Genomic DNA, 21,279 nt, shown 5'->3' on the forward strand with positions numbered 1-21,279 from the left:
TCTAAGCAATATGGAAAGCCACGCATCATATTCCTTGCATATTGAAATTCTTCTTTATTTATTTTAACACCTACAATACTAGCCATTCAAAATGTCCCTACTTTCCTTGATGGGTCCTTGGCTGGTCCCCTAAAATAGAGGTCACGGATTAGCAGACCAGGGTCTGAATCCGGACCCACCTCCTGGCTAATCCAGACACAACCTGATTTAAAACATTTATAAATTACAGCATGTTGTCTGACGACAGTGTCTAACCCCAAAATCCCACATCCTCCGTCTCCCCTCCTCCCCGCTGCACTGCAGACCTCCTGCGCAAAGCAAAGCCTACAGCCTCAGATGTGCCTCCCGTCTTGCTCTGCTCCGACTTCCTTGGAGCTCAAGGAGAGCATGGGCGATATTATTAAATTGAGGAGCAAAACATGCGGAAATTAATGCTGAATTTAAAATGAAATATTTAAAAAAATCCCAACCATCATCCAGCCTGGACTTGAATGGATTTCATGAAACTTTTAAGCCTCTTAGTATAAAATAACTATTTTGATCAAGATGAAAAAAATCTGCTTCCTGGTATGTTGAAGTACCAATAGTTTGCATCCAATCATTTAAACAAACGGTCTTAGTTTTTGGGAATATATAAGCTCACGAATGAGCCTAGAATGTCTTTGATCTCCGTTCACCCCCAGGTTTAAAGCCTTGCAGTGCAGCCTAAAGCCCACTGCTCTCATTAAGCCTTAAAAATGAAAAAATAACAAACTTTTGAGGTGTTTTATAAAATATGGAGTTTGCATGCTCTCCCTGAGCATGCATGGGTTCTCTCCAGGTACTCCTGCTTCCTCCCACAGTCCAAAAACATGACTGTTAGGTTAATTGGTTTCTAATTTGTCTACTTTGTCTCTGTGTTGCCCTGTGATAGACTGGCGACCTGTCGAGGGTGTACCCCGCCTCTTGCCCATTGACAGCTGGAGATAGGCACCAGAATTTCTCGTGACCCCAGAAGGGATAAGCATGACAGAAAATAGATGGATCAATGGATGAATGGAATGTGACGAAAAAAGTTACAAGGTGCCTAATTAATTTTGCAGAATGCAGCCAAAAACTAGAGTATCCTGTGAGCTATAAGACACTAGCCTTTTAACCACTTATAGCTTCAAAATATACAGCCTTTTTTCACACTAAAAGACTGTTTGATCTATGGTGGATGAATATCAGAGTAAGTTTCAAATCACCAATAGATTAATGATTTACAGGACATGATTTGCGGCCATCGAGATAAAAGTGATTCTTTAAAATAGAAGAAATATGCTAAAAATATTCCAAAAATATAATTTGGCATCTACAAACAGGTCATCAGTGGGGTTTAGCCTACAGCTCACAAAGCCTTTTAACTCTTTTAGTTTGTCTTAGAAGCCAGGATAAAAGCCAATGTAGCAATATTTGATGCAGTTGATCTATCATAAAAGCATATTCTGTGTTTCTAAATTAAGTGAACTAGTCTAAAAAATGTATCCATAAAGTTTCTCAACACCAAAAAGAAAAACAAACAGCATAAAGTAACCTGATAATAAAAGTCTTGTATCCATTATTTATCCACTAGCAACACAGTCCTATACCATATTGATGGTTAACAGCAACAGAAGTGATGTTATAGAGACAGATGTTTCACACCAAGATGAAAAACAATAAGAACTTCAACAACTATCAAGCTATCAAATAAAAACTTCCAAAAGTCTAAAATATGCATCATTAATAATGTAACCAAATCAGAAATATGCAGCAACTTTTGGCAGTATTGTGTCATTGCATTATTTTAAAAAGCCTTTTTCCACCGTCTATTAAAATAAAATGAATTACATTGAAGCCAAACAGAATGGAAAGTTAAACTTTTTTTTTTTCAACTAAATATATGTCGAGGGGTTGAATTTGCCAGGTTGGTGGTCCGTCTCCAGACTTCAGACAGGACCACTTAACAACAGTATTGCATCATCTTGCAGAGATTAATAGTTTCTCTGGAAAGGGAAAAATATATTTTCCATTTTGCCTTACTTGCAAAGTTTCAGCAGCTTGCTGTTCTTGTATGTTAAATAAGATGTAATACATTTAGCATTTGTACAGGTTAAGAATTTCTGAATAAATTAGGAATGTAATATATCACAACAGACTATTTAAAACTAATGTGCTCCTATTTAAAATGGGGTCGTAGTGTAGCTGCTTCACTTCGTTTTAAAAAGAATAATTTAAGTCTCCATGGAATATTTTACTTTATTGACTGCATCTGGACTGATAAAATCGCAATCATTAAGGTCCATGCAGGAATTTGCCACCCCCACACAAAAAAACTAAAAATAAAATAACCCAAGCTTGAACTCTGCTATTTAGATGCACTGAAGTGTACCTTAAGTGTTATTCTTATTTTAAAATTTCTACAGAAAAAAAGTTAAATATACATTAACTTAAAACTTTACATTTACATCCTATCAAAATAACAACAGCTTATTTAAAACAAAAAACACAGCTGTATCTATGTACACATGATTGAAAAATAGGTTAAAGATGGTGAAAATATATTTTGTTTAAGTTTTACTATAATTTATTAAAGGGCAAATTATCTTTATGCTGGCCCTGAGAAATTATTTTTCATTCATCTGTACGTGAAATGACAAAACATGTATTTTTGTTGTGGCAGCTTCAGGCTGCTCATGAGAATGATCAAGATTTATAGATGTCTTTTAATGGTGAATCGGAATATAAATATCAAACTAAACTGTTTTAATATTGACACCGATTTTAATACAGGTTGCAGAGGCTACCCAATGCGCTCCAGCTGTCCAGGATATAGTATAAACAACTTGAGCCCATTTCCTTTTATAGTTATTATTTTAACACAAAGACACACAATAGGCTCATTAAATGCTGATTTAATGAGCCTAAATCAAGGTTTATTTTTTCTTGAAAAGTAAAAATGGAAAACAACAAAATGATAAACCCAGCTGGGCGGCATCATTAATGAGATTCCCCTCCAACATTGAGGGAGATTAACTAAGTGGCTGTGTCCAGCAGATCTTATTTTACTCAACAGGTTAATAAGCTAATGTTAATTTGAACTAAGTTAAGAAACCTTTCTGAAAAAAATGAGAGGGGGGCAAGAACTCAGACAGTCACAGTATTGGAGGCCTTCTCTCTCTCTCCTCTTTCCATTACGTTCCTTTTTGAAACCCAGACTTGGGGGTGCTGCATTTTTTAAGCCACTTTTCCCCACACTGCTGCTTAATTATACATTTTCTTGTTAATTTGTTTCCTTCGTTATCATTGTGTCAAATGATGTGCACGTGGCATTTAAGCCCCGGTACAAGCAAACTGCGGGTGACAGACGGGATGCCTGATGCGTTGCAGGAGCTGAGGAACAAACAATTTATTGTAATTTCACGGGAGGTGGGATGTAAATATATTCTGCTTTGTTTCACTGTTTACTGCTAAAAAATGAGGGAGAACATGAAGATTATTTATTTTACTGCTTGATTGTCTTTTTATATTGGAAAAATATAGTGGGACAAATCTTTCTTCTTCTTTTGCCCCCCGTCAAGTCTCCTTAGAATCGTCCTAACATTTCCCCCCCAATACAACCCCCTTGGGTCCATGTATATACACATCCTTTACTGATGTTCCCACTGCTTTATAGTCATCAATGTTTAAATAACAATGGCGGAAACTACTGTGCTGCTTAGACCACCATGTTTTACTCTTAGCCTGCCAGTTTTTCCCTTTAGAATTTCACTTTCCTGTCTCATTTTGGACAGAGCATCCACCTTCAGCCATCTGTCTCACTTACATTGTCTGTTCTTTCATTATCCAATCCGCCCACTCCTCCCATTTACTCTACCTTTTTCTCTCATCTCTTCTATTGTCTCAAATGTCCTCCTATAAGTTATCCTTTTCTCTGTATTCTGTATCGCCTCAAATGTTTCCCATTTACAGCGGTCAACGTGGCAATGAGAGGATCAAACTCTTCTCACTGGGCTTAAATTGTCATCTCGACGGTAGTGGCAGAGTATAGACTGGCATAAAAAAAAGGTGTTTATTGTTTTAACTCTAAATGATTATGTATGCGGCTGCTTCGTGGTGCAGTGCATAGCACCGTTGCCCTGCAGCAAGAAGGTTCTGGGTTCTATTCCCAGCCCAGGATCTTTTGGCATGGAGTTTGCATGTTCTACCATGCATGGGTTCTCTCTGGGTACTCCCACAGATAGGTTAATCTGTTTCTAAATATTGTCCTTGGTTGTGAGTGTTTTTTGTGCATGTGTGTCTCTGTGTTGTCCTGCAACAGACTGGCAACCTGTCCAGTTCGTACCCGTCCTCTCGCCCAGACCGCCGGAGATAGGCACCACCACGACCCTGATGGGATATGCAGGTAAGGATGAATGGATGGATGAAGCTTAGTAAAACTGACTGACCTAGGTTTTTTAACAGACACTAAAATCATTTTATGAATTCTACAAAAGCCGACTAACTGCTGTCAAAGCTGTGTTTATAATTGAAATCATATGCATGATTAATTATCAGTGGTACTTTATAAATACAAAACAATCTCATCATCCTTTTAATGCAGGCATGCCCAAACTCAGTCCTCAAGGGCTGCTTTTCCGCAGGTTTTAGAGGTTTCCCTGCTTTAGCACAGCTGATTCTGATGATGCCAGCTCAGCAAAATCCTGGTAATCAGCCATCAATGAAAGGGAGCAGGGAAACCTCTAAACTCTGCAGGACAGCGGCCAGGAGGACCGACATTGGACATGGCTGTTTTAAAGTTTGTTTAGCATTAAGAGGCATTATAGAGTTTTCTAATGATGCTGCCACATGTGCCCAAAACACAGAGCTGCAGCACTCTTCTGCTCATACCCGTAACTCACGCTCATGCTTGACAATGTTTTTTTTTAACTTTATTTTATTTTTTACCTTTTTCACCTTTGTGGAGTTAACATTGGTGTCTGAGTTGAGCTGGATGCAGGTCACTTCTAAGTATCCACAAAATCCGTCTTGAATACAATGATTTGATTGTTTGCTAGGTCTATGGCATTTAACATGGATGTGCTTGATGTTACTTCTGCAGAAAAGCATGGGGAAACTGCACAAAGTAAATTCAGGAAAATAGGCTAGATGCTTATAGATGCATCGCCTCTGAACTAGTGAGGTATCAGTTTGTTCATTGAAGGTTGTTAAGTTGTAAAGGCACAAATAAAATATATTTTTCAGTAAAATCTTATATAGTGTCTCAATATGAAATACTTTCCCTTTTGTAAAAATCTAGAGCCAGTTATCTAAAAATCTAAACTTAAAAGCAGTTAAATGCATACATTGATAATCTTAAAGGGAGGAAACCATTTTGAAACTGAATCCTCTCAATGAACACTTACATCTGTCATTTTGAGTAGCAGAAAAGGGGGAATTGCTAGGGGGGGGCACCAAGAAAGACTTCATGGTCAAAGTCTGAGATGAACAAGAACAAAAACCATCTGAAGGCTGCAAAACAAACAGACCAAGAAATCAAATTGAACCACAAATGAAACGATTTATCATATCCGGCTGTTGGCCTATGGAGCCTTCTTTAAATATCCATTCTAAGGAATATCTCCCCGAAATGACAAACCCAACCCATTTAAGCAACAATACCAACTGACTTCAACACAAGCAGATAGGATAGCTCTAACACGCGATCTATGTTGGCCAGTTGCCACAGAATCACAACATAACCAAGTATTTTCTGATGCTAACTAGCTTGCATGTTGCACGTTCTAAACAAGTAGTGAAACAAAAATAAACATGGATGTAAAAATAAATGAGCTGTAACTGAAAACACCATTAATCATGTGATCATATATGCTTAGCTTAACTTGTGGGTGTGATTCAGCTTGTAATTGTACCCTGCATCACAGTCACTCGATATTTGGAGGAGATCACCTAACCCTCACCCTGATATACTTAATTACTATTTGCTGAGGAGACTCATCAGTCATGCTGCACATTAAATACATCACTCCTTATTATAAACCCTATCGGGTTAGGATGGGGATTTGGTGCCAGACCAAAGCAGGGGAAATATATCAGACCACAGTGAGGACAGGTGTTTTACAGCTAGTTGATACAGAGAGAGGAAAGTCATTTTCGCCCTGCAGCAGGCAAAAGCATACATGGATTCACTGCGCCTGGGACCAATCAGAAGGGTCTATTTTTAAATGGCCCAGGACGGCGTTCCAAACAGTTGACTGAAGTAGGTTACCACCAAAAGACTTCCTTACCTGTAGAAATAAGGGAAAAGAAAGTCGCCTGCAAGTTATGCAGAAGCAGTTGATTAATGAGATTCAGCTTTGTACCAGCTTCCCTAGATTGTTGCAATCTTTAAATAGATCTACAACTTCTTCGTCTTATAAGAGTTTCTTCGGCTCCATCCAAAGGATTAATTTCTCAATGAGAATGTTTTTTTTCAAAGTAATAGTTTGTTCCACTTGACATTTATTTTTAATCTATATAAATTTCGCTTTGGCTCTATGAAATTGTTAGACAGCTATTAAAAAACATTCAGAGGCAGCGTAAAATGGATGTATTAAATCAAACAAAAAGTAAGATAAAAGAAAGGTAAAATAAAATGCAGTCCAACTAGTTTTTTTTTACATAAATCCTCTAATAATCTAACAAAGCTCACATACAAAGCTATAAAAATCATTGAATGGCAAAAAACACTGCACATGAACTTAAACTGATGGTCTGGGAATACTTTTCTGCAGCAGGAACAGAACATCTGGTCACAATTGAAAGTAGGTCTTTAGATATTTAAGACTGGAAGAGAACTAACATGGCTGCTTTAATTGAGACAATAGTAAGAACTACATAGTAACACCTGAGGGGAGCTGAATTCTAACAATCCTCAAACAACAACAAAAAAAAAAGAAAAAACATCTATACATTTAATTTTACTTGTTTTGCTGTTATGAATTACAACAATTTTTAAGTCATAGTAAACTATAATAAAATGTTAAATTTTTTATTCCAACTATTTAGTCAATTTATTATTTAAACTGACAGCAGGTAACCAGAGTCACGTTTATAATTATGACATCTCAATTTTTAATTGAAGTTTAAGGGCTAATTAGATAAGCTAGTAACTGACAAGGCACTAATTACCCACTCTTTGAGCTAAACAAAACCAAGTTTGTGCAAAATGAACTGCGTGTGGCAAGAAATGCATCTTTAATGATGCACACAGTAAGCTCCTCAAATTACCAGGACACAAAAAAAAAAAAAAGATCCGTATTGATTACAGCCAGTGGACTGTCTGCACGTTGAAACGAGCAGCATCTCGGTTTCTAAATTCTAACAGGATGAAGTGTGAGTGTTTTTGTCTGTCAGCAGGCCACTTAGGGTGCTATACAAATCAAATTATTTGCTGAGGTTGCCCATTCCCTGATAATCCCTGGATGTTAGCTGCTAATCCCCATTTATCAACAGAGACATGAAGGTAACAGCTGCTGTGGCAAATAATGGGTGGGTTCACTCGTGTGTGACATTGTTGAAAGTGCTCCTTGAATTACCTGGGGTTTAGCTTCAGAAAATGTTGGTCATTTAAAAAGCTATTGTATTAAAAGCATCAATCTTGAGAGCAATGGTTTCTCTCTAAAAAGTTACAAATAAAATCAGAATAAGAATGCCATTGTGCAATAATAAATACCTAATAATGCTGATGTAATGAATAACATTATGATCATTTATTTAATTATATTTCTGATTTTTAATGCAATAACTTCCCTTTGCAAATCAGCTATGGTACCTTTGTGGCAGAAGTGTTATAATACTATTTATTAGTTATAGCTTTTGGTCTTCCTGGGGTTAAACAACCATCAATTTCGCTGAAGTCTAATTCAATCCAAACATTGAGGGAGAATGCATAATTATTTCCCACAATTCTCCTCAACTTAATTTGAACAGTTTAAAAATGCAAGTTTGCATAAAAAAAAAATAAACACCATGAAACAGGTTAAACACAGTGGAGAAGGCAGCAGGTTGTAACCCTACTGTTTCTTTAATTAAACAGATTTTTTAATTGGAAGTTAAATTATAAATTATTACAAATACGTATACAAATAATTCAGCTTTGACCACCAATAATTCTGTATTTAAGTTTAGAAGTCTACTAAATCTCACATTTAAGGAGGAATCTTTTGAGGGGCTTTTTCCAATCAGAAACAGCTTTTGTGTTTACAGAGGTCTGTACACTTTGCACATCCAAAGTAAGAAGCATATTCATACTGACATAGGCCCCTGATTATATTACAGAACAGGAAAGTGACACGGGGGGAAAAATAGAACCAATTACCAAAGGTGTAGGTAGAAGGCAGCCACTGAGATAGAGTTTCTAGGAAAAGGTGCCACATTGCAGAGAAATGCAGTTTTTCTCTAGGACTTAAACAGCAATCATAATGGCTGGCTGCCTGGAAAGTTGGGTTGGGATGAAGAAACTTATTTACATGTTAGGGGATAACACCCATGTAAAAGTTATATTTGTAAACTTCACAGGGAGTGAGGAATTTTCCAAAAATTGGTAAGAAGTTCGTCCAAGTTAATGCAGCTAAAATTACAAACGTGAAAACAGGAATTGGATATATTTTGCATCTCTACAACTATAAGATGCAAACAGCTTGAAACATCTCATCACTGGCTATTACTAGTAGCCAGGACAATAAGACAAATGGCAGGGAAAATGATCACCTCTGGATCCATTCCATCCTTTCCCTAAATGTATTTTTAACAACATAAGAATGACAGCAGCCCTACATGTGTACATTGCTGCAATCCCCAGACCCCCCCCTCCCTCAATTCCAAACTAAGAGGCTGCATGCTGCCTTGACTTCTCCCCTAATCCCTCATTGACTCTTTTCATTTCCACCTTGGTTCTACAGAGTCCTGGGCTCTTGACGGAGCAGGAAAAACAGATTGAAAGGGAAAAATGTTCCTTCGCTGCAGGCAGAGATTTGGTTTTAAATGGTTTGTGGTCTCTCCCACTGTTATCTCTGGGCATAATTAGCCTCATCAAGGACATACTCCCCAGGAGTCTCTTAATGATAGCTTATAGGTTCTACAAAAAGCAGCATTATCTCACAAGGATCGAGGGTCATTGAAGCAACCGATGTTTAACTTCTAGATGAGACCGTACGTTATCTACAGCTTTTCTGAATAGTACCAAAATGAAGAAATAAGATGTAAATGTACTTTCTCATGTGGCTTCATTAGCCTTAAATTGGTTGAGGCAGAAATAAATCAATTTCCCCTCCTCTCTGAAGGACACGACCCTCAGCGGCAGCTTCAAGGTGAGCATACTCTGCAGCATACAGCTACATACTCTACTACCCTCTGCACATACTATCTCCACAACAGTGTGTCAAATCCTGCATGTCTTAAGCATTGTATGGATCAGTCCAATTCTGACAACTGTGTCTGCAAGGTGAACAAGCTACAAAGGGGAATAAGATGCAATATCAAATGAATTGTAAGGTCAGAGTCCTATGAAAATCAATCCTGTTAATTAAACAATGTTTTGCTACGTTAAATGCTCCATAAAGGGCTACTATAAAATAACATGAACCAAAACTAATAGCTTTGTGCTGTGGATGCCCAGGCTTAAAATAATGCAGAATAGCATCCTCATTTGCATCTCCTGATCTTCATATTTGAAATTTGTGCTGGATCACTATTCACTGCAACAGGGGGAGCATTTAGAGTTACTGAGTTACTGGTGCAGTGCAGAGATGTGGAAAATTTATGGCAGTTTCACAACCAGACTGTTGGAATGACTTTTATGATTTTGGAGTGGGTCTCATCCTGCAGGGCTGGTGAATTTAATTCTGTTGCAGAGAAAGGATATTGATATTTGGTCCACAGTCATACGCTCAGATAGAGCGCATACCCAGAGAGATTCGAGTTCTGCTTTTATCTTATGCAGCAAAAATAAAAAAAAGAATAGTACAAGAGTTACGCTGTGTTCCCTTCTAAATTAGTACATTTTGCTCACGTTCACCTCTGGATAAATGTACAGGAAAATTACATGTCCTCTGCTGCCATCTCCTGGTATTTATGGTTATGAGCGTAAATGTGTCTCCATCGCAGATGTCAGCGACTTTCAAACTGATTTTTTTCTTTCCTCACAGGGTTTATGCATTTCATAATTATTGTATCTTTCTCAGATATTTATCTTATATATACACATTTAATTTCATGTAATGAAAATTTGTCAGACTTTTACTAAAAAAATGTTTTTTCTAAATTAGAAATATTTAGACTTTTGCATTTTCACTAGGAAAGTTTTTCAAAGCTTTCGGGTTTTTTGTTTGATTGCTTTGTGCAGACTATATGACTATTAAGACTTTACAGTATGTATTTAAGATGCTGAAAGCTTTTCAGACATAAAATTAAGATTTTTTTTTTCATCTCTGAGCTTTTCATTTGTCATTTTTACCTTGTGATACATCACAAGGCCATGTTAAAGAGACATGTAAATCCCTAAACATTTTAGTTTACTGAAACTCTAGCAGATTTTTTGCTTTATTTGCTTCTTTTCTGCATGTCTTTGCATCATGTCAGCAACCAGTTTCTGCCCTACTTGGATGCAGAACCTCTACACATGCCTGCTGCCATTAGTGAACAAGCTCTGTGCTGGTGGTAACCTGTATCTTAACCCTATTTAGGAGATGGTCATAGCATTTTTTGAACTTTCTTGGATCCCATAAGGCCTTTTGTGTGTGTACTTGTTTTTCCTATAAGGCGGGGACAATTTTCTGTTAAACCGCAATATCACAGGGACCTTCACCAGGTCCCCGTCCAGTTTTGCAAATATAGCTCTGGGGATTGATGTCTCAGTGCTAAATGATAGCTCAACAGATTTGGTGTTTACAGGCAGACCGTTATGACCGTTGCCATAAGGTTCCACTTGGTACTTGTATATGAAACTAAATTGAAAATTATTTGGGGAGCAAAATCTAATACAACGGAGAGGGAAAAGGAGGTGAGAAAGATGGGATAAGAACTCAGGAGAGAGAGAAAAAGAGAGAGAAAGGAAAGAGTGCATAAAAAGAGAAAATCAAATAGAACAGCAAAAATAGACAACATAGGAGATACACATTAACTCCTAGAAGTCTGCTTCCAAACCTGTATGCGATGAGAAGAACTTATGTGATCATAGCAGCAAAAAGAACAGAACAAAAAACATACAAACCAAAGTAAAGAAAATAAAATAAAAAATAGCTTCAAGAGCAGTGGGTATCCTTTAGATGTCCATGTGTGTGCAAGGCAAAACCTATGTTGATTACACATTATCATGCAAGGTGATATTTACGTATATATATATGTAGCTGCATCTAGCATTATCGTGCATCTGTGAACACCTGGAATTAAATTCCTGTGGTATGTATGCATGGGCATGCTTGTGTACTGAACTGTTATTGTTACTGAACTGAACCGCATTATAAATAAAGAGTCATTGTAGTGAGTGCATAAAAAAAACATAATTAGTCGGGTTTTTAACTCAATATATTACTTGCCTTAGGCTATCTTGCAACAAAGACGCAGCAGTGTCATTAAATCTCTTTTTCAAGAGTAATAAAACAACATGGGGTTGGTTTATTTCTTGATGCTCTATTAAGCATGATCTTGCTCTGGAGACTAAGCATCCAGAGGCTACTACTTCCAATGAAGAAAGTCTATTTTGAGCGGCATGAGGGATCATAATATAAGATGCCACTTGATGAAGAGAGATAAGAAACCCATTATGTTATGTGAACAAACAGGAAAATGTTGAGGTGCTGACATGATCTTGGCACTGATGAAAGCCTTAATTATTAATTTCATTCACATGTACAACTCTGCATGATTTCTAATCACTGCTCATCTGATTCACCTGCTCTTGCCTCTATTTAAGGTGCTTGCAACCAGTTATCAGGGCCAGATTATCCCATTCTCTCATGCAGTGGTGAGAGGGTTTTTAGTGTTCCTTAGTGTTTCTGATTTCCTGATTCTGATCTGTTCTTCCTGTCAACCTCTGAGCCTGCCTGTTCTTGTCTGAACGGTTGCCTGAACTCTCTTTGGACTCCTGGACCTCTGAGCCTGCCTGTTCCAGTTCTGAAATGTTTGCCTGACCTGGCTTTGGACTCCTGTTTTTCTCCATTCTCTGGGGCTTCAGCGTTTAGGACAATCTAGGGCAGGCATCCCCAAACTCTGTCCTCGAGGGCCGCTGTCCTGCAGGTTTTAGAGGTTTCCTTGCTTTAGCACAGCTGATTATCATGATTGCAGTAGAGCTGAAGCCTGTTAATCAGCTTTCAATTAAAATCAGCTGTGCTGGAACAAGGAAACCTCTAAAACCTGCAGGACAGCGGCCCTCAAGGACTGAGTTTGGGGATGCCTGGTCTAGGGGGTGCCCGCCGCATCTTGTTGACACAGGCTTAACCATTAAACTAGGTTAGCTACTCACACAATCATAATCATCCTTCATCAGATTATCGTGGTCACTAACCGTTGTTTTTCTCCGATAGACATTGCTGCCATAGACGCCCTAGCCGCTGCTTCTGAAGACCCACTCATTTTATTATTGTTTTTTGAAAAATCCCACTGTCTGTCTTGCCTCGCATACTGGGTCCTCTGTTCTGAGTCATGACAGGTGCAACCTAGAAATATGTCACTACAGTAGAAGTTCTAGAAAAGAAAAAGAAAGTTGAGTGAAAAAAAACGCTTTCTTTAAAGGTAATATTTTCAACCCCTTTAAGGTGTCATAGAATGCAAAGCCGAGTTTACATTGTCATAGATAAATAACGATAGTTCAGTGGGTTAGAGTTGGGGGGGACCGGACCACAGCAGAGAGCCATGAGTCGCCTGTCCTCAGCCGGAGGAGGTCGGCCGGTAAGGCAGGCGGGGGGAAGCACAGGGCCGCCAGTGTCCAGCTACCGTTACCGAGTCGGTAACGCGGCCATCCCTCGTTGGCTCCCTGCCCCCGTCCACCGGGCTTCCTGAACCAGCCCTGGAGCACTCGGTACAAGTGCCCGGAGTGTTTCGACTACGTGCTGCAGTGTAGTCGACAAAAATCCCGGACAATTTTGAAAGGCTCCCCCGGACATTTTTTTAGGTATTAAAAGTACAGTAGGACATGTCTGGGGAAAAAAAGAGGATGTCTAGTCACCCTACCATATCAACAATTTGATGTTTCAGTGAGTGAGTGCTTGTTGCTATGATGAGTCTTTGCTCAGCAGCTTCGCTCATTGTAAACCAACCAATCACCGCACAGCTCATCTAAATATTCATGAGTAAACCATAAAAGGAAGAAAACCTGTTGTTTTATTCTAGGGCTTTTAACCAGGCTTGCATTAGGGCTTATAGAACACAAAATAAGCCATTTCCAGCCCAACCAATGTTACACACACTATTCAGAGACCTTAAGGACCAGCACCAAATACCCTCATTCTATGACCCCTTTAAATCTTTCATGGCAATTTTAAATATGGTCTCACTGTAAAGTTGAAAATATAAATGCTTCTGAAATGTTTCATTAATTTCTACAAACAGGGAATTAAAGTGTTCTTTTCTCCCCCCAAAATCAACAGTTTGCAGAACTTCTTCAGTTTCACCTTTTCCTGTAATCGCTCCAACTTTGTGAGAAATAGTGAATATTTTCAAGTCTTGCCACAGTTCTTCATTGGAGTTCTATAAAGTTCTCTAACAAACATCTCAGTCCTTTACCAAAAGGCTGGATTTATTTTTAGATTAAATTAGATGAAGGTAGACTCTACTTTCTGATTGGATTATTTCTGAGTAAATTATTGAAGGCAGGAAGTTTGACCAAATTTGAATTAAGGGTATCAGAGTAAAGGCAGTTGAATATCAGTACATAGATTAGGAAAAAAAATAGAATAGAAAATCCCTTATTTGTCCCTCAATGGGGAAATTCTGGTGTTTATAGCAGCAAAAAGATGATAGAAAAAATAAAAATAACATAATAGTGAAGAGTTAAAAAATAAACAAATGAAATACTGTAATGTAAAGTGTTTTAACAATATAAATACTGTGCACCTGGAGAATAAATAATACACATACCCCACATTATAAGTTATTATAATATATTTTCTAGTATAATTTCCTTCCTTCCCTTCCTCTATATGTTGGTCTGTCACATAAAATTTAATTTTCTTATTCCTTTCTCTATTATCTATTCTTTTGTCAGATGCCTACAAACACAACAGCATAAAAAAGTCAAAGAAAAGCAGCTTACTGGCTGAATACATTTCTAAGAAAAAAATCTAATACCAGCTAACAGAAACACCTAAGTGCAGCTGCAGCTACATGTGCCTAAAATGAGGCATAGATTTGACCAACTTCTCAGCTATGGCTATAGAAATAAAGTTTATGTAAAGCAATAATAGTCATGAGCATGGGGTAAAAATACTGCACCTGTACTGTTGAAACAAGGTAAATCAGAATTAAACAAAAATAATCAAAGTTATTCAGGAAAACAAGTTTGTAGGTGTTTGTTCTCTCTCTGCAGGAGGAGGGAAAAAAATAACAGATGTGTTTTTGGAATCCCTGCAGTGATATTCATCACAGACTATTAGCATGTTAAATTATATTCACGCTCAAGTCATTTATCAAAACTGACAAGACACACCTGAACGGGAGAGCATCTGTCTTCATGTTTTATGGTAATGTCAGAAATGACGCCGACATTCACAGTAAACCAAAAAAGTAAGTAGATTGATGAAGACAAAAAGTGCCCATTTTTATTATTTTCCCCCTGATTATGCTTACAACCAGCTTTATGAAGTAAAGAATTATTGCAATTTCTTGAAGGGAAATAAATATGGATTTATTACTTGGAAAAAGTAATGCATATTTCAGCCCTGGAGTAAAAACTAGAATTATATGTTTTCATACAAATTTACAAACAATAATCATATTATATATGAGGTAGGCATCACATTTTCTGAGCTGAAATACAAATCAAAGATTGATACAGATCAGTCATTCAATGTATTTTTGATCTAAAAACAGTGCTACAGTGGGAAATGCTTTTGCCTATAAAAGAGAAAGGCTTCATTTTTTCTTAAAAAGATATCAGTACTGATTAAAGTTTAAGTTAAGGAGTTGTTAGTAGCACTACCAACTGGTCAAATAATCCCTCATGGTCATAAGATCAAATAAGGCTAATCAGTAGAAGGTTGTAACACTGTTATTTCAGGTTACAATTGCTGTGATTAAAATGAATAACTGTTTAAAATATTTGACATTTATCACAAAGATACCTATATAGTGTCAATATTTTTGCTTCTATTCTCATTACTGTAAATTATATAAGCAGAAAAGGATATTAAATACCACACAAGTTTTCCTTCTCTTACATCAGGATTGTCAGTATCTAAGTGGTTATCTGAATTGGTTTGTTGCTCCTTTACCTTTAGGGTTTGGAGAGGCCCAGGTGACGATGCGGCGCACCAACCAACAGTTAAGTAGAACTTTCTTGGAGAAGCCGTGGCTTTTACGAATGTGCTGCAGGTCCTCCCTCCATTGGGTTCCCTTTGTTGGTGAACACATGCTTCACAGCTCACTAATGTATCAGTGGGGAAAAAGGGAAATATACTGCTGTGAAAGTAATACCTACAAAAGTTTAAACAAACTATCTGGAAGGGATTTACTGGGTATGGATCTATCAGATGACCGCTTCAAATCTTCAAAGTAAGACAGTGTATTATTATAAAGGCCTAATATATTTCTCCACCTGTATATATATTTCTCCACCTGTATATAAGCCATCCGGATTGTACATATTTTTCTTTTTTTTTTTCCCATTGTGTGCAATACATGTACACTTGCACCTTAATCCTATTTATCTTGATATACTGTATATATATTGCTTATTCTTAATGCACCTTTTCCTCCTTGTTTGCACCTTCTGTAACTTCTATGCCAATATGTGACGAGTGAATTTCTCTGTTGTGAGTTCAATAAAGCTCATCTAATCTACTATGAATCTAATCTAATTTTGATCAAAATTAAGTCTGTTTTGCAAAGCACCACTAAATGCTTAAAAATGATCCAGCCATAACTAATGTTAAGTCTGAAATTAAATAAAATAGTAGCAAATTAAACATTAATGGAGTCATAACCTAGTATTTTACATTAATCATTTGGAAAACATCTTTAAAATGAGGTTTAGTCATTTTTAGCATACATTTTTTTTAAATGGAGCTCCTTCTGACCCCATTTCATACACCATTTATTCTTGCAAGGGGGTATTTTACAATTTGCCTTGTGTATATGCAAGTTCATCTAGTGTTAGGGACATTAGGAGCTAGCCATGGTTCACTTAACATTGCTTCAACACACCTAAAACAAATAGTTAATGACCATCTGTCCATTTCACAAAGCAGGTTTACCAAAAACTCTAAGTTGTCTAAACCTGAAAACAGGGAAACTGACTTTTCAGGTTCACAAACAGTTTCCTCAACCTCTGTTTCAGTCGCTGTATTAACATCCTCCCCAGAGCTAACCTGGTCGGGAGCTGGTTTTCTTCAGTAAACTTGGAGCGTCCTGTCTCCGCTCTCCTTACAGCCAATCATGTCGTTTTATTTCCTTATTTAGTAAAATGTTTGTGGTAGTTTTGTGAATTAAAAAGAAATATATTATTCGCTACTTCCGTTACACACATTAGGTTTTAAAAACAAACACTGTATGTCCGTTTGAAGAGGATCTTATTAAAGAATGATCAGCACTTTTTACACAGAGAATTAAATATGTATAGGGAGGGGATTCTACAACTCAGTTGAAAGGGAATTACATTACTTGTTTTTTGATTTGTTTAATATGAGCCAGATGTGGATAATTTTTTTTTATATAGTTATATTTACAGTACATGATAGATTCATTAATTCTAAGGGGGGAAATGAATTACTTTAGGGGTGGTATTAGGATTCACTTGATGATAACCTAATAAGCCTACTGGCACAATCTGAAGCCATTCTGTGGACTGATAACCGCTTTTAACGTTCATTCATTAGGATAATAACGTTCGAAGCGCGTCTGCAAACAACTGTTACTGTGTAAAAGAAGACCGAAGCAACTTGAGGTGGGACGGATTAGCTGATCCACAGGTTCTATATGGTTTTAAGACTTTATTTTCACCTTCTGCCTGTAATATTTTCAAGGTAACAACTCCTATGGCACGCCATTTTGATAGTAGTAAATTTACTGAATATGTATTCCTGAAAAAAAAAAAAAAAAACACTTTGTCTAAATGACCATTTCAAACAAAATGACATTTTCCACATCTAAAATAAACATTCTGATGTCTATAAATTAATTTCAGATCTCCACATTCCTAATATTAATGGTCAGCATTTGTATTATTTTAACTATGAAAAAATGTTTTTCAGATATCAAATAAATTTTCAGTCAAGCTGATGTCAGAACGGCCAATTAAAATGTGTGAACATTTTAGATACATAAAAATTAATTCTTACTAGGATAATTTTTTATTTTGTTTACTTTCTAAAATTCAGTTTCTGCTACAAAAATGTAGTTTAGAAAATATCTTATCACAGTTAGGTCTAGGAGTGTGATTTTGATCAGGAAGAATGTTATTTTAGTGATCTACAAATGGAACCACAGAGAGGAGTGCTTTTAGTAAATGTAAAGACGGCCTGCCATAGCCCACTTCATAAAAACTTGCGCATTAACTCAAGCAACAATCTTCACCTTCGCCCCTTTCCTCTCCTTTGTAGCTGTAGCGCCGTTTCTCTTTTAAACACATTCTTCTTTTTGATTTTATTTTTTGCATTTCTGCATAAAAATCTCTAGTTCCAGTGGGATGAAATAGGCACTTCCTGTTGCCTGTTGTCATGGTGACTCGTCAATCGGTGCTCCACTGATAACAGCTTTTCAAACTTGTTCCGCACACTTTTAACTCTGAGTAGACCTAGTTAAAATTGATTGAACTAATTGATAACAGCCGTTGTGAAACTGAACACTCAGGCCTCTGCTAAAGGAGGTAATCCAGCCTGTTGTTTCAGGTGCTTTGGAGCAGGGATGCATGCAAAAGCTGTAGGGCAGTGGCAGGCGACCAACGTTACCTACCCCTGGCCTACAAAACAGATAAAAGTTACACAGGTAACAACAGTTAGCAATTGCATGCAGGTGTGTGCCAGATTGTTAGAATAACAACTTTTGGTAGAGACTCTATAGCATGTCAGGCTAATGTTTTTATCCTTCACGAATGACGTAAAGCAAGGAGGACCAAAATGTCTGTGGAATCCTTGTGGTCTTTATTGGTTAGAATAAAGAGCCCAAACGGGGCAAAAAAAATCCCATCTAACACTACAGATTGTCTGGCAGGTTTTAACAATCGCTCTAAAACAATGCAGACATTTTTACTGAAAATGGTCTGATTTCTGAGTGACGACTCCTTTAACAACGGATAGATAATAGAGGAAGCAGCATGGCTTGCTGTTTCTTTCTTGAGCCAGTGGCTCAAAGTATCGGCCAGCTGATGTATTGTTCTATCCCTGCTGCATTTGTGGTGCACTAAGGAGCATTAGCACAGATCCTTCCTCCAAGCAGCTGGTAGACTTTAAACTAATAGCTCAAATAGTGAAATAGAACGTATAACTTTAGGACTGCATGATATCAGCTCTTTCCACTGAGACACATCCTTTTTGTTGAATGGATTGTTTTTCCATTTTTTTTGTAACCTTTGTGTTTTTAATTTACAGAGATTCACAAACATTTTTGCTCTTTTTTTTTAAATCACCAAGTTGTATGGGTTTTTATTTTCCATCTAGTACATTTCTTTCAACTAAATGTAAATTTTTTATATCTGGAAATATACCCTTGGTGTGCAGTCTCTATCTAATTTTTGTCCGTACACTTTTATTTCCCATGATACAAAGTTTATGATTCATTAGAGCTTGGTTCTTACTGTTAAAACACAAAAGGGATTAGTACCACATGTACTCAGTCCTCCAGCGCTCCTGCTCATTTGTAAGCAATGCAGAACCAATACCCCAACATGCTAGCTGTGAGCTGCTATCACTAAAGTTAGTGCATAGTTTATAATTTTTGGTGTTACTCTTTTTTTATTCCACCACCTATGGGACTATTATAAATTTTTAAAGGAGTCAATGGCTCATATCAAGATTTTTAAATAACATTCCCTACTAACGTAAGCCTGAAAGCCCCTGTCACACCATAACGATTTAGATCAGCATATGCCTGACATACGAAAAATCTGACAAAAATTCTGGTATAAATTGGATAAGTTATGGGTACTTTTGTAAAATTTCCCAATGTATGCCAGGATATGATACAAAGGGCATAAATTACAGGTAAGTTATCTGATCATTGACATACATCAAGTGTTAGTTACTAATAACTTGTGGTGTCTAACTTATCCAAAACCTATGAGTAACGTGTGCATTACTTATCAAGAACTTATCTCCAACGTATATCAATGCATTTGACGTTTACCAGATTACCACTGAACATGTTTCTAAATTACTGCTACTGTATAATCGTGTATAGGCAGCGTCTTGGTATGAAAGGAGTTTCACAAGAGGACACTGTCAGTTCTCCTCCAGACTTCATTCCCATCACAGAGTGAGCGTGAAGGTGAGTGTGATGGATCCTCCCTGCTTTTAAGCCCACGGCCATGACCAACAAACTTCCTAGAAGACATGACGCCAAATCTGCTGCAACTGCAAACCTTCTTTTTCTTTTTATTAATCCTGTTTTTTTTAGTGGTCGATAAACAGCAGCTATGTTAATACTGCAATCAAATGTATTTCTTTTATGCAGGCAGGGCACCTCCAGGCGCATCGCTGCCACCCTCAGGACACTGGCATGTGCATAACTTCATGGGCATTACGCTGCCGTATGTTATGCATATGAGTTAGGCTGTTGTTGGACATACGCTCTTGTCTTGTTATGAATATGCTAGGTATATGCCCAAAATTGAAAAAATAAATAGAAAGTTCAGCATATTTAGGAGATTCTGCGTTGGGCATACGCTGTCTAAATAAGCAAGGTGTGACAGGGCCCTAAGAGGCTAACTATATACTAAACAGAGATACCGTAAAACTCAGTGTGAAAATGCACAAAAAGAGTATTGTCATTGTTTTTTTTGACAACAGTTCCGCTTTAAAATTAGATAAGCATAACAAGTAATTTGTAAAACTTACCCTATTTATGAAAACAACAACTCTTGGCTTCCCAAAATAAGACAAAATCTTGTGTTACTGTCTCCTAAACTAGAAGTGCTGCTTTTGAGACGCATGTTAATTTGAAATGTTTCAGTAATGCACATGCCTAATAATAAACAGCACATTTCAGTAAAGTCCTTTTGAAAAGATAATCATCTTGTGTACTTGGCTGTAGTTTCAAGAAGGTATATTATTACTTAACAGCTGCTTTTTTCTTGGGTTTGAAGAGGTAAATAACGCAAGCAAGATTCTCCACATCTGCTTTAAAAACATCATGTCATGCAATCAAATAGAAAACAACAAACAAAAACTGGCATAAAACATTACTAAATAAAACACGATCAAATGATACCCAGCCTCAGATAAGCCATGAATGCAGCACACCCTGAAGGTCTCATTACAGCAACAGAAGTTAAAGGCAAACCTCACTGATTACTCAGCTGCTCTAACTGCAGAGCTTTGTTTGGTTCCTTCACATCAGGGATGAGTGTCATTTAATGTAAAGAAATTTTGATCCAGAAACTGTTAACTGTTCCTTCAGGCGTAACCTTACCTTGAGGTATACTAGAGTGTGTGCTCCTTCTGCTTCTTTAGGTCTGCAAGTGATCCTCAGGTTTCACACGAGTATTTTCCCTATCCTGAGCTGATCAACAGAGTGTAAAGCAGATGGGAGGAGGAAGAGGAGGAGAGTGGGGGCTGCACAGTGGAACGATGTCAATGAAAGGGAGAGAGAGGGAGAGTCTACCTAAAGGACATTGATGTTTCAAGTTAGAGTGTGGAATAAGCGGTGAAACAGTCAATTGTATGACATTTATTTTCATAAAATTGGTCCTGTATGCATATCAATAATTGAGAGCCTGTACAAAGAACCACCATATTTTTAAAGGAATAGACCCCCTTTTCACCAGGTAAAGTCCACAATGTGCATAATGGGTAGAAAATAGATGGTGGGGACAGAATTTAACTAATACACCCCAGAGTTTAGAAGCTGTAGTAGAAAAAAGGTTTAATCACC

The 21,279-nt window shown here is 37.3% G+C and overlaps 1 protein-coding gene across 2 annotated transcripts in view; it reads right to left on the minus strand.

Annotated features, from left to right (window-relative positions):
* The window catches only part of LOC107099195 (Kv channel-interacting protein 4-like), a 201,721-nt gene that overhangs the window by 164,253 nt on the left and 16,189 nt on the right, over nt 1–21,279 (minus strand). Inside the window, exons 1-2 of one of the 2 annotated variants that reach the window (XM_015397235.1) lie at nt 20,818–20,935; nt 15,468–15,619 (exon numbers count right to left, since the gene is read on the minus strand). The exons of the other annotated variant lie outside the window; for it this stretch is intronic. Coding sequence (XP_015252721.1) covers nt 15,468–15,606 — 139 coding nt within the window. The 5' untranslated portion in view covers nt 15,607–15,619; nt 20,818–20,935. Of the gene's footprint in view, nt 1–15,467; nt 15,620–20,817; nt 20,936–21,279 lie in introns of those variants that run through there. 2 annotated transcript variants of the gene reach the window in all.

The sequence above is a fragment of the Cyprinodon variegatus genome, unplaced genomic scaffold, assembly GCF_000732505.1.
Source record: "Cyprinodon variegatus isolate N-32 unplaced genomic scaffold, C_variegatus-1.0 Scaffold845, whole genome shotgun sequence".
NCBI lineage: Eukaryota > Metazoa > Chordata > Actinopteri > Cyprinodontiformes > Cyprinodontidae > Cyprinodon > Cyprinodon variegatus.